This window comes from Lepeophtheirus salmonis, unplaced genomic scaffold, assembly GCF_016086655.4.
Source record: "Lepeophtheirus salmonis unplaced genomic scaffold, UVic_Lsal_1.4 unplaced_contig_71_pilon, whole genome shotgun sequence".
NCBI lineage: Eukaryota > Metazoa > Arthropoda > Copepoda > Siphonostomatoida > Caligidae > Lepeophtheirus > Lepeophtheirus salmonis.
In genome coordinates, this window is record NW_027295690.1 from 1 (window position 1) to 14,390 (window position 14,390).

General features: G+C 20.8%; 1 protein-coding gene across 1 annotated transcript; it reads right to left on the reverse strand.

The window, feature by feature from the left end:
* Positions 1-2,829: 2,829 nt before the first annotated feature.
* Positions 2,830-3,606, reverse strand: LOC121131479 (uncharacterized; the record flags this gene model as incomplete). Its single annotated transcript, XM_071893960.1, has 2 exons — positions 3,302-3,606; positions 2,830-3,205 (listed from the first exon to the last, which is right to left on the reverse strand). Coding segments are annotated over exons 1-2 (681 nt in total), but the record flags the coding sequence as incomplete, so codon positions are not given.
* Between the last annotated feature and the right edge of the window lie 10,784 nt (positions 3,607-14,390).

Sequence of the window (14,390 nt, forward strand, 5' to 3'; positions counted from 1 at the left end):
ATTCAATCTTGTTGGATGAAAATATTAATCTAAAAAGTTCTTATTTACATAAACAGATGAATATCAATTTTTTCTCAAAACATTGAATAAATTCTCAATATACTAAAATTATTATAAAAATACAATTTAACCATTAATATTTTTTAATCATTTTAGTCCCCTTTATGTTTTTGTAAATCTAAAATATAAAACGATCACCTCCTTTTTAACATTAAATAAAAAAAAATTAGAATAACAAAAAAAATATGACAGACTACAAAGAGAAAGCAGAAGAATGCTATAAAGATATGAGTGAAAAAGCTAAAGAGATGGGATCAAAGTTAAAAAAAGAATATGATAGTATGAATTGCAAAAACTGTTGTGAAAAACAAGAAGATTCAAAAAATTGTTGCGAATGCTCAAACGGAAAATGCAGTGAAAAATGTTGCTGCTCTGAAAAATCAGAATGTTCAGATGGGTGTTGTTGTTTTGATAAAAATGGTTGTAAAGAAGAATGTTGTTGTGAAAAAAAAGGAAAGTGTAAAGAGGACAGACAATGCTGCAGTGGAATTACTGCTTAAAGAAATTTAAAAAAGGAATTTAAAAAAAAATTAAAATGAAATTTTAAAAAGAAATTAAAAAAAAAAGAAATTAATAATTAAAAAAGTTCTTTAAAAATAATTTTATATTTTTAACCCTTTTTTTATAAATAAAATTTCAATTTAAAATATTTATAAGTATTAATTTTTAATTAGAATATAATAGTTCAACCTTATATATGTCCACATTACTAAATATAAGAATCTTATTAAACTCATTTGTGTCTTATAAATCTTTAAAAAATTAAAGATATTTTTTGTCCTGGAAATGTGACTATAAATTTTCATTCCTTTCCCACCATAGTCAAAAATATATTTTCTGAATAAATTTAACTCTACCAGACAAAATATTTCAATATTTAATTTCTTTGATAATTTATAAATGGAATTGTAACACGATATGTGATTTTTATGACCAGAAACGCCTTTTTTATTAAATGAGTAAATCACTTCAACTGAATTTTTTTTAATAATTTTTAATAAAATTTTTTTAATTTTTGAAGAATTTATGAATGATTTTGGGTTATCTTGGAATTTATATAAATGGAATTTAAAATTATAAAATTCTGAGGATGATTTTAGTTCTTTAATACGATCAAAGTTTTGTTTTACTTTAAATTTTTTATGATTTTTGTTTTTTAAAAGTTTTAATTGCTCATAGTTTCCAGAAGTAAGACAAATAATATTTAAGTTCTTAAAATTTTCAATTAAAGGTAAAAAGAATAATAATTCATCATCAGGATGTGCTATTAATAAAATTGAATTTTTATTTTTATATTTCTCGACATCTAAATAAGAATATTTGCAGGAGAATATTTTTTAGTAATTAAACATATAAATACACTATTATAACATATTTTAAAGCCAATAATGACTATAAACAACAAGACATCCAATCTTTTAAACATTAACATAAATATTTTATGTATTTAAAATTATTTTTTAATTGCATTACATAAAATATATATAAATTTTTTAATTAAAATAAAGGAGATTTTTTTTTGAAATAAGAATATTTGTACATAAAATAATATATCTTACATATTAATATTTATTTAACAACGGTTGTATTTATAGATCCGCAAGAATTACATTCATTAAAAATTTCATTAGAATATTTTTCAAAGATTATATAACAATCATGACATTTAATTTTACAACTTTCTTTTTTTAGCTCTATTGAAACTTGTTTTCTTAATTTTCTTATTTTTTCTTGGATATATTTACTGTCAGAAATAGATTTCATGCAGACAGGACAACTAATATAAAACTTTTTGTAGCTTTCAAGACATTCAGAATGGATTGAATGCCCACATTTTAACATTTCCACATTTTTCTTTGAGTAAAACATGAATTCTGCGCAAATTGGACATTGAGTTCTAAGTGTATTTTCAATATGGTTATGTTTATCCTTCAATTTAATATTAACGCATGTGTTACAGATATTACAATGGTAATAGTCATTTTTAAATCCCATTCTGCAAACATCACACTCATTGCAATGATATGCATTTTTGTTATTAGACAACAAACTACATTCCTTGCAAAAATATGAAGCAAATACTATATTACAACTATAACAGAACGAATTAGGATTTTGAACGTTCTTACAATTATCGCAAACAAATTTTAAGTCTTTATTTTCAAAAGAATGGTCTTCTTTTGAGTCATGACAGTGTTTGCAACAGACAAGTTTTGAACAACAACTTATTTTTTTCTTACATTTAATGTCTGAGTAGAACTTACAAGAACGACCTTTATCAGAAAGATTTAGTCCAATATCAAATATTTCCTCAATGTTTATTCCTTTTGAATTTTTTATTCCTCCATCAGACTTGGTATTATGAGAATTATTTGAATTTATTTCCGCTTCATTATTTCTTGACATATTGTTTGAGGAAGAGATGATTCTGAAATTGTTTTATTAATTTTTTATTGATATGATCGTCGTATCAATGAAAATTTAAATAAAAATTTTATCACCTTAACTAAAAAAATCTAAAAAAAAGATTTTATTTTTTATCACTTTATAAATAAATAAAAAACTTTTTTATCTCCTAAAAAAGTGTTCTAATTAGATGAAAATTTTAAAAAACATTGATAAAAAGATTTGATAAAAAAATTTCTAAAAAATAATAATTTAAATCTTAAAGGATAAAATTATTTATTCATTCTAAGTCTTCATAGTTTAATTCAATATTTAATTATTAATAGTATTTAAATATTCAGAAATATTATTTTTTATCCATACATGATTAAAAACATCATCTATTGTGATTCTTTGTTTAGAATCAACAACTAATAAGGATGAAATAAAATTTCTTGCATTTATACTGATTCTATCCGGAAATTGTAGTTTTAAATTTTTAAAAAATTCGTTCGTTTTATAAAATTTATTGTATTTCATAGGAGTATCACCAATAATAAATTCATAACATAAAATTCCTAAACACCACAAATCAGCGGATTTGTCATAAATTTTTTTATTAACAATTTCGGGTGGTAAATATTCGTTTGTCCCACAATAAGTAGACCTTCTTCCATCGATATTACAAACTCCCCATCCAAAATCACATATTTTCAATTCACCGTTAAAACCAATTAAAAGATTTTCGGGTTTTATATCTCTATGAATTACGTTGTATTTTTGCATTTCTTTTATTCCTAAAGCAACTTGGTAAATATATTTTGCTGCAATATCTTCTTCAAAGAAATTCCTTTCTTTTAATTTTATAAAAAGTTCACCTCCTGATGCGTATTCCATTACCATGTAAATATTATATTTATCATAGAAATATCCAAACATTCTTATTATGTATTTAGAATTTAATTTACAATGGATCTCTATTTCTCTTCTTATTTGTTTTACAGTATTTGGCTCATCCTTTACAGATAATTTTTTTATAATTTTAAGTGCTACTATATATCCCCTATTCTTTTCTCTTGCTAACCATACATTTCCAAATTTCCCTTTACCAAGAGGTTTTGCTAATTCAAAGTCATCAATTGTGAAATATAAATTCTTCATTATTATTGAATAATTAAATAATTAAAATAATAAAAAAAAAATAAAAAATAAAAAAAAAAAAAAAATAAAAAATAAAAATAATTAAAAAAGTTAAAAAAGTTAAAAGTTTTAATAAAAAATTTTCTATAAGATAAATCCAAAAATAAAACAACAAAAAACAACAATACCAAACATAAAAACTAAATACGCTAAAAATTTTAAGTAAATAGACTTATTTTCTTTAAGTAACAGTACATAGATTGCAGGTAAACAAAAACATAAAAAATTTGAAGATGTGGCACCTACAAAACTTTGTAAAAATGATATTTTTATTTTCTTAATAACAGACATGACGTAAATTAACAAAATAATGAATAAAGAAACGACAGGTCTTAAAATTTTATTTTTTATTTTCGGTCTATTTTTCTTTAAAATGTCTATTATATAATCTCTACAAGGTGTTAACTGAAGAGGAACAGAGAATGTAATTATAACTAAGTATGAAATATCTGCAAGTAAGCTTAAGAAATTCTTTTCTAGATAATTTGTGTATGGATCGTTAAATGTAAACTTTGAAAGATCGTATAGTCTGAGGTTAATGATTCCAAAAATTGTATAAACTGATAAAATAAAGATTATTGACGTAAAAATTGCAAGCACAAAAAAATTTAAATTTCTTCCAAACATTTCATTCTGAATTCCAATTATTGTATGATGACATGAAAATGAGAATACTAAAAAAGGAACTCTACCTAAAATAAGTTTTAAATCAAACTTTGGAGCAACATATTCATATTTAATGTCAGTTATAAAGTAATAATAGATACTCAGAAAGAAAATGTATAGAGTACCACAAATTCCAACAAAGCTCAAATATTTTAGACTATCAATTTTTTTAAGACAAATAATCAAAAAGATCAACGAAGTGTACACCGTAAAAATAAAAATAGTTTTATTATCAATATTACCTCCTGGAGAGACGTATAAAATAATTTTTTTAAGATTTCCAATCCCGATTTTCATGTAAGATATAGAATTTATTATTGTTTTTGATATAACAATATAATCACCAATAGGTTTTAAAATTGGTTTTATTTTTAGAGCGAGTGTTGAAATTGTTCCTTTACCAATTTTTTTATTAACATAAACAAAAAAAAATAATCCAAAAGACGAAAAAAGTGCACTGATAATTGTTAAAAGGAAAGTTGTAGCTATCCCCAAGCGATAATAAACTATTGGAAAATATAATAATCCAGCTCCTATACATGTCTTAATTAGATTTAGATTGGCAGAAATTATGTCTGAAATGTAACTACTATTCATAATATTTATAAAAATTTATAAAAAATGAATATAAATAAAAAAAGGGGCTGAAAATTTTATATAAAAAAATAAAAGAAAAACTAATTTAATAAAATTTTTTTAAACATCAAAAATTCCATACATAATATTATTACTTTTATCACATCTACTTTTCAATGAATTTTTCATTTTATAAATAATTTCAATATTATTTTTAACTTCAAAAAATTTTTTTCTTCATCCGAAAAGATCAAATTATATTTTCTTTCAATTTTTTTATTCTCTTTATTATAAAACTCTTCGTTACATTCCTCCAATTTATTTTTAAAGACAAAATATTTAACAAATTCTTTATAGATAGGAATAAATAACGGTGAACTCGTTCCAGATTGTACCGTGTAGAATAAATTACCAAATGTAAAATATGGCAGATATTCCAAAATATTCTCTAAAACTGAATAATTTGACGATTCTATAAAATTTTTAAAATCAAATAAACTTTTTTCTTTTTCTTTATTTAAAAAAGGGGTTGGCATATTTAGAATATTAATACTTTTAATATCCTCAATTATAATATCTTCTAAACTATTACAATAGATACACCTACACTTTGGTTCCATGAATATTAAACTGAATTCAATTGCTTCAGGATCAAAATTATTGAATACTTCAAATTTTTTAATCATAAAATTTTTCTTTTTACTAATTCTGACATCACTTCCATCTGAAACAGATGATGACTTACTATTACTATAAAAATTAGTATAATGAGAGATATACTCTTTAAGTTTATCATTAGAAATTGAAATACTATTTGATAAATTTAAAGGAGAAGTTTTATAAACACAATTTTCCAATATAATTTCAGTAAAATCCTCGTTATCATTCAAAATTTTTATTGTTTCAACTCCAAATATGTATTTTAGATATTCAACAAATTTTAATTTTTTATCATCAAGATTTATTATTTTTATTTTTATTTTTTTTTTTTTTCAAAAATGTAATTATAATTCCTCATTATAACACTCGGCCCTTTATCATCCAACACATGTGAGTAAATTCCATTTTTTGAGAGGAAATTTTCAACAAGTTCAAAATTCATTTTTTGATTTTTACCTGCTAAAATTAAATTGCCTGGAATTATTGAAAATACAAATTTACAAAACCAAAATCTGTTTTCAGATGTAAAGTCCTTTTTCTTTACTTTCGTAATATTTTTATTATTTTTATTTTTTTTTTTTTATTGTTAATAGTAACTAATTTTTTATTTAAAATTTTTTCGTTATTTTTTAGTGCCAATTCAGTTTTTACAATCTTTTGTCTGAGTTTGTGTATTGGTGAATAAATAAGTGTTAAATTTTGCATTAAAGTACTTTTAAGATCAAAAGTAAGTGAAAAATCTGATAATTTCTTTTTATTTTTGTTAAAAATTAATTGTAATTCTCTTTTTAATTTTTTTAAATTTATTTGTTCATCCTCATTTATTCTTAAATTAGAAATTTTATCTTTTATATTACCAGATTCATCTGAAAATAACATTCTATTAACTGCAAGACTGTTCATATTTTTAGATTGATCATTATTATTTACAACTACGAAATCATCAAAATTAAACTTAAATTTTTTTTTAAGATGATCAAAATCAAAAATTATTAAATTTAGTTTAGGAATTTTTATACTGCTAACTAATATTCCATATTTCTTAGAATCCGTATTTGATTTACAAACTATCACTTCCTCTTCTCTTCCACATTTCTCTATTTCGTTATAATTAAATTCAAATGTTTTATAAAAATCTTTATATTTTTCAAATAATTTTGAAACATCGTTTCTTACTATTTCAAATATTTGAAGTGCATTCGATTTATTAGAAACAGATTCTTTGTATTTATCTAAATTTATCAGTATTTTTTTATTTATTGATAAATTATCCAATGGTTGTCTTTTCACGTGTATTTTTTTAGGGTTTACTACATTATTATCAGAACTATCAATAATAACATAATTTGAATCTACCATTTTCAACGTTAAAAGACCAATAAAATTAAGAAGTATGTAAAAATTATCGAAACAGAATATTTTTGTATTTTCATTTTTTATAAAATTTTTATCATCGAAAAATTTTACATTAATTGAAGAATTTACGCTAATTGAAGAATTTACGCTAATTGAAGAGTTACTATCACTCTTAAATTCATTATAACTAAAAATATTAAAGTAAAATCTCAAATCTTTAATATTTGCAACTAGAATATTTTCATCAGTGTTGTTTGATACAAAAGATTTTAGTTCTGCATCTTTTTTATTATTTAAAAATGATCTAAACTGTTTACTGATAGAATGAATTCCAGTAAATTCAATTTTTTGATCAATAAATTTAAAAATTTCATCTCTGCAAATATTATTTTCCTTATCAGTTCGTGTACAAAAAATAATCTTAGAATCTGCATTTAGAAGAATTATGTTTCCTTTATCTGAAAGATCTATAAATAAATATTTAACATCATTGACATCTTCACTAAAAAATTCTATTTTTATTCCTCTTCCCCAATCATAAATCTGTTCTACTGATTTGAATCTTCTTCTCTTCAAATATTTTCTCAAAATGTTGCAATTAAAACTAACTTTTATTTTTGGATCAAAAGTAATTTGTGCTATTATTGGTACGATGTAATCTTGAATCGATATCATCAGAAATTGTTTATTAAATTTTTTCTCCTTAACAATATCTTCTGTTTTTATTTTTATAATATTTTTTAAAATAGGAGGAGTATTTGATTTTTCAAGATTATTGAAATTTGAACAGTTAATTGAATTAGCTTCACTTTTCTTTTCATCTAAAATATTCTCCTTACTGTTGTTATTGAATTTTATAAATATTCTTTTATTATCATCCATATAAATATTTTGTATGAAAGAATTTAAGAACATATTTTCATTTTTATTTAGGTTATTGACTAAAACTCTAATATCTGCAGGTGATTGCCTCATGTAATTTTATTATTTAGAAGAATATTAAAATAAAAAATATTAAAAAAATTTTAATTTTGAAAAAATAATAAAAATTTAGAAGAAATAATAAAAAAAAATTTTAATTTTGAAAAATTTTCTTTTATTTAATCTGAATAGTAAGCAACAAGAATGCCGAGTAAAACAATAAAAACAACTGAAAATATCGATAAACATATCAAATTTATTGAAATTTTAATTTTTCTAATTATATTTCGACGATAATTATCATTTTTCATGTTTTATTTTTAAATATTTTTAATTATAAAAAAATTTTTAGAATAGTAAGAATGATATTACTTTTATTTATACTGCTAATTATATGTTTTAGTTTAATGTTAATACATTATTTTACAACTTAACCATTAATTGTTAGATATAAAGTTCAGAATCATCTAAAGAAACATTATATAAATTATTATGAAAATACTCAAATTGCGATAGGACATACAGAATGTAAAAGAGGAAATAATGTAGATGAATATTATTATACAATGACTATTAGACAAAAAAAATTATATACATATATTGGATTGATGGATATTCTTTATATTTTTATTTATACACCAAGACTCATTGAATATATAAATATAAATTTACAATGCTTAAATGATGAAACAAAAAGCAAAACAATAAATTCAAACATTATTTTTTTTAATTAATAAATTTATTGAATATGATGATCTCTTTGAGAATGATTTAAAAGACTTAATAAGAAATCTTAGTAAAAATAAATGTAGAGGATTATATTACGATGAGCATATTTACAATGGTTTAAGATATTATGAAACAGATATTATTGTTTTATTGAAGGATATAATAATGAAATGTATTTTAGGGTCAAAATTTCGTATAAATAAAAAGACATATTCTAATAAAGCATTTTTTAATGAGAGTTGTGATAGAATTAACAGAGTTTCTGGTATAACAACAGAATTTATTTCTCAATATGGATTGGTTCCACCACTATTTATGTTTATTCACGCTTCTTATAAGCAAAATGTTCATAAAAAAAATAATTTTTATTCTCAATATAGACCTATAATAAAAATAAATGGAATTAAATATAAATTAGTAACTTTAATAAATATATTAGAAGGAGATACACATACATTTTTATTTGAGGATCACAAAACAGTTCATTATCATCTGTCCAAATTGAACATTGTTCAAAAAAAAAAATAAATTTTTTGAGGGCACAGAGTTTTTTTATATATACAAATGTATTAAATAAAGGATATTTATTCTAAATTTATTTGATTAAAATTTTAATTATTGCTTGAATGATAATGATTTTAATTTTTTATGAAGTTTTTTTTGAAATTTTTATTTAATTTAATTTTTTTAAATATTTTTACATTATAAAAAAATATGACGTCGTACTATGACTGTTCCTCCTCTTCTGATTCTGAAAAATTATTTAAAAATACCAAAATAAGTCTTAAACCAAATAGAAAATCATCAAACGAAAATTTTAAAAATGTAAAAACAATAAAATATCCAGAAATAAAAGAAAAATTTTTTAAAGCTTTCAAGAAACAATACGCAATACCTATCAAGGATTTTAACAAACTTTTAGTTGAGAATACTGTTTCTTCCATAGATTATTCAAATTCAGAATGCGAGATATCTTATAAAAGAAAAAAATACCACGGACATTCGAATCTTTTAAAATTTTTAAACTGCTGCAAAAGTATTTTAAAGATATTTACTATCAAAGATATTGCGGATCCAGAAATTCCTAACTCAATAGATGCTTATTTATGTTTAAAACTTCCAAAAATAAAGAGAGAAATTGAAATTTATCTTAAAAGAGCCGTTTTTTTTCTTTTAGATACGAATGAGTTTTCAGTATCTGAAATTGACAAAATAAAAAAAATAGATATTCAAAAAAAGAGAATAATTTCTAATGAAAACTTTATATTCAGCTGTATGTTTATTGAAAGACTTATTTGTAAATTGTTTCCTATGCCTATAAAGATACTATTAGAACATATTGGGCCTGTTTTTTTCAAAGTGTATTTAGGCAATTCAAAATCATTATTAGAGAGAAATACATTTGAAACATTAATAAAAAAGCTCGAATCTGAGAATGCAAAATTTGTCATTAAAAAAAAATATGCTACTGTTGTTTTTGTTCCATATTTGTCGAAAGGGTATGAAGACTACTATTTAAAGAAAGTAGATTCGAATTATTTGTATAAAAATATTTTAGATGAGATATTCAAAACAGATATCGAAAATTGTTCAAATATTGTTGATGATTCGGTATTAGAAGATATATTGAAGGAAGATTATTTAAAAAATGATGTCTATACTAATTTATTTAAAGTTTTATTTAAAATTATAGATAGTGATTATCTAGATAATTATTGATTAGCAAAATATATAATTAAAGAATAATTAAAATAATTTTTAAATAATACTTTTAATTTTATATATTGAAATCTAAATTGAATGGATAGTTAAAAAATGTTGATTAAAAAATTTTTTATAGAACATTATTTGATTAATAAATCAAAAATAAAACATCCTAATAATAACAAATATATCGAAAAGAATAAGAAAATACGTAACAAATTCAAATAATACGATTTTTTATCTTTAAACAAAAGCAAAGAATATTTGATGATGTACCACCAACAAAATTTTGAAGAAAAGAAATTTTTAAGGTATTCCAAATTGAAGCAATATAAATTAATTCTATTATAAAGAATGATATTACAATTCGAAACGTTTTTTCAGAAATATTTTTAAAATGTCTATTTAAAATCTAATGATTGAATCTCTACAAGGAATTAGTTGTAATGGAACAGAAAATGATATAATAAGTAAAAATGAAATATCTGCTAAAAAACTTAAAATATCTTTTTTGAGATAATTTGTAAATGGATCACTAACTGTATATATGGATAAATTGAACGTTTTAAAAGTTATAATTCCAAAAAGTGTGTAAATTGTAGCAATACTAAGAATTGAAGTAAAAATGAAAAGTATGAAAAATTTTAAACTCTTCTTAAACTTTTTGTTTTGTATTTTTAAAATAGATTGATGATGACATGTAAACGAAAAAACTAAAAAAGGTATTCTCTGTTAACAATAGCTTTAAAACTAAAATTAGGAGAAACGAAATTAACATTGGACTCAATCTTTAAATAATAATAGTATATACTAAGGAAGAGTAAATATAAAGTAGAACAAACACCGATAAGACTTGAATATTTAAGATTATCAATTTTTTAATAAAAATTAATAAAAATAGTAGAAATATGTAAACAATAAAGAGTAACATTATTAACATTTGTAATTTTTTTTGAATTTGTATGTAATATTATTTTTTTAAAATTAATAATTTCAATCTTTAAATAAGATATTGTTACAATAATAGTTTTTGAAATAATAATGTAATCACCAATTGGTTTTAAAAATGGTTTTATAATAAGAGCCAAAGTAGAAATTGATCCTTTTCCAATTTTTTTATTAATGTAAACATAAAAATAAAACTCTGAAATAAATACACTAAGTATTGTTAAGAGAAAAGTAGATAATATTCTTAACTCATAATACATTATTGGCAAGTATAATAACCTTTATCCTATGCATGTTTTTATTAAATTTACACTAACAGATAAAAAATCTAATAATTCACTAATTTAAAAGAAAATTTTTTTTTAGTAAATAAAAAGGAGATTAATTTTTTTAATATAAATATTTTATATTGAGAAATTTAATTAAAATCTTCATTTACAATTCTTTTTACACAATTATTTGTAATATATACCTATAATAGTTAATCAAATCACTATTAGTTAGTTAAAACATAGTTTTTGTATCAACTCATAAAATAATCCATTAAATTCATTAGAGAGGTTTATTCCTACAATTAATTTTTTTTTTTTTGAAAACGAGAACTCAATTGGATTCAACAAATAGCTATAAGGATACAGATATAAGATATTTAGCATATTTATAGATTAAAAATTTTTGTTATAATAATATTTCTTTTTTAGAAGAACATAATAATAAATAAAATTATTAAGATTCAGTGGTGATTTGAAATTCATATTTTTTAAATAATATTTAAACCATTTTTCGATGTTATCTAATTAACTGAGTGTTAATATTACTATTTGCAGATTAAAAAATTTTTTAAGTAATTATAATGGTTTTATAAATAAAATTGTCATAGACAAATTAATAATCTTTCCATTTATCTGTTATTATTAATGAATGTTAACTAACATATTTTTCAATTATATTTTTAAGATTTCCTAAATCTATTAATTTTTGAAAACATCTATATTTAGCATTTATATATACTCACTTATTATACATCGTAATTTCTCAAGATTTTTCCCCTTATTATATTTTTTTATTATAATTACTCCGATTTTTAGTACTGTATTTGTCCCTCCTATTTTCATATCTCTATTTAATTTGTATTCTCCACAATTTTTGAATAATAGAGTAGTAGTTCTAATATTTTGAATAATAGATTAGTTGAATAATGTTTGATGAAATTTTTTATTTTTTTAAAAATTTAGTAATATCCTTATTACGTTCTTTCTTTTTCTACATCCATCGAACTTCAGGTTTAATATTTGTGATTTATCAATGTTATTGATTTAACGATTATTACAACTCTTTCTTTTAAATTAAACTCATATATAAGGGTTTTCGTCTAATTTCGTAATTTTTGTATTCATCAACGTAATTCTATAAAATATAATAAATAATTATAACCATTAATTATAAAAATACAATTAATCTTGAAATAAATAAGGGAATTTCAAGAAAAGCGTATAAAGAAAAAAGTATAATTGATATTTCTCATGAGATGATGAAAATAAAAAAAAGACAACTATTAAAAAATACCTTAAACAGTTAATATAAATAAAAACTATGTGTAGAAAAAACCAATCTATTTTAACCTAATCCCAAAAAAGTTGCAAGAATTCAAATCGCTAATACTTATCCACCTTTAATGAAATATTTTACTTGTACAAATAACTTTTATAAAATTTTTCTCATACTAAAAGAAATTATGCATTTAAATTAAAAAAATTAGAAGAAATCTAATTTATTTTTTGTGAAGTTGAATTTAAATTATTCTAGGCTGTAAAAAGAAGGTTTACATTATAATTTAACCATAACATTTTATTTGAATCTCAAGAAGCCTGAAATACTTCTGTTTTATAGTAGTAAATAAATATGAGATGATAATTAATATAATCTATTCTAAAGTTTCTAAAAGTGCTATTAAAATATTTTTTCTAAATTTGAAAATATTTGTGCTTGAAAAGTGAATTTTTAATTCTGTATTTATTATTGAGAATACAAGAATACACCATTGTTCTGGTTTATCTAAAATTATCTAAAATATGAATAATAAATGTCTATTTATATGCATATCCACCATTTCTTAATCTAATAGAAAATTGCTCTTCTAAATGAAAAATTACATATGAAGAAATGACACTAAAATTAGTGAGAATTGTTAAATAATAATAAATAAAGTTTTAAGGATAGTTTTAATGTTGTTTGGGCATTTTTAACAGTAAAATAATATGTGTTATATAAATTATGCATATGAATTAGAAAATATTAATCATAAAATTTTATTTTAAGTATCTTTAAATTAAAATATATTTATCAATATTTTAAAGAACCTGGAAATATATGTAAAAATTACTAAATTAAACAAAGAAATTTATAATTTAGCCAATATGTAACTCTATAATTATTTTTAAAAAATTTTAATAAATACTTTTTTATTTAATTCATAATATATTTTTTTTTATTTAATTTTTACTTTAAAGGGTAACTAACTAATTATTGTGAGTAAAATAACATTTTAAGAGAATATTAATTTAAATAAATATGATTTTCTGATATTTTATCTATAAAATAAAAAAAATTGAATCATTTTTAATGATACTAATATATTTATTTAACATATGACATAAAATGTTAAAAATTAATTAAAAAATTTTTTAATTTAATAATAAAAATGAATAACCTACAGCTGCTAAAAACATTTTTTTCGTTTCAAAATATTAATAATAACATTTCTAGCAACATAGAACCAAATTAAACGGTTCTTATTTTTGATCTTGATCAAACATTGTATAATGATAACGGTAATGTTGTAAAGAAATTGGAAAATTTTCTTTGCGATTATATTTCTAAAGAAGAAAAAATAATATTTACTCATGAAGATTTAATAGGTTATTATAAAAAATATGGATGCTATTATAAAGGTCTCATGGTGAACCATAATTTTTCAATTGAAAAGTACAATGAAATATTTCCAAAACACATATACGAAGATTTAAAACCTATTTCTAAATAAATAGTAGAAATTTTAAGTAGGATCAAAGGGAAAAAAATTATAATGAGCAATGGGTACATTAATCACATATACTATTGTCTTGAAAATTTAGGATTAGATAAGGGAATTTTTGATTCCCTAATTTTTTTTGACATATTTCATT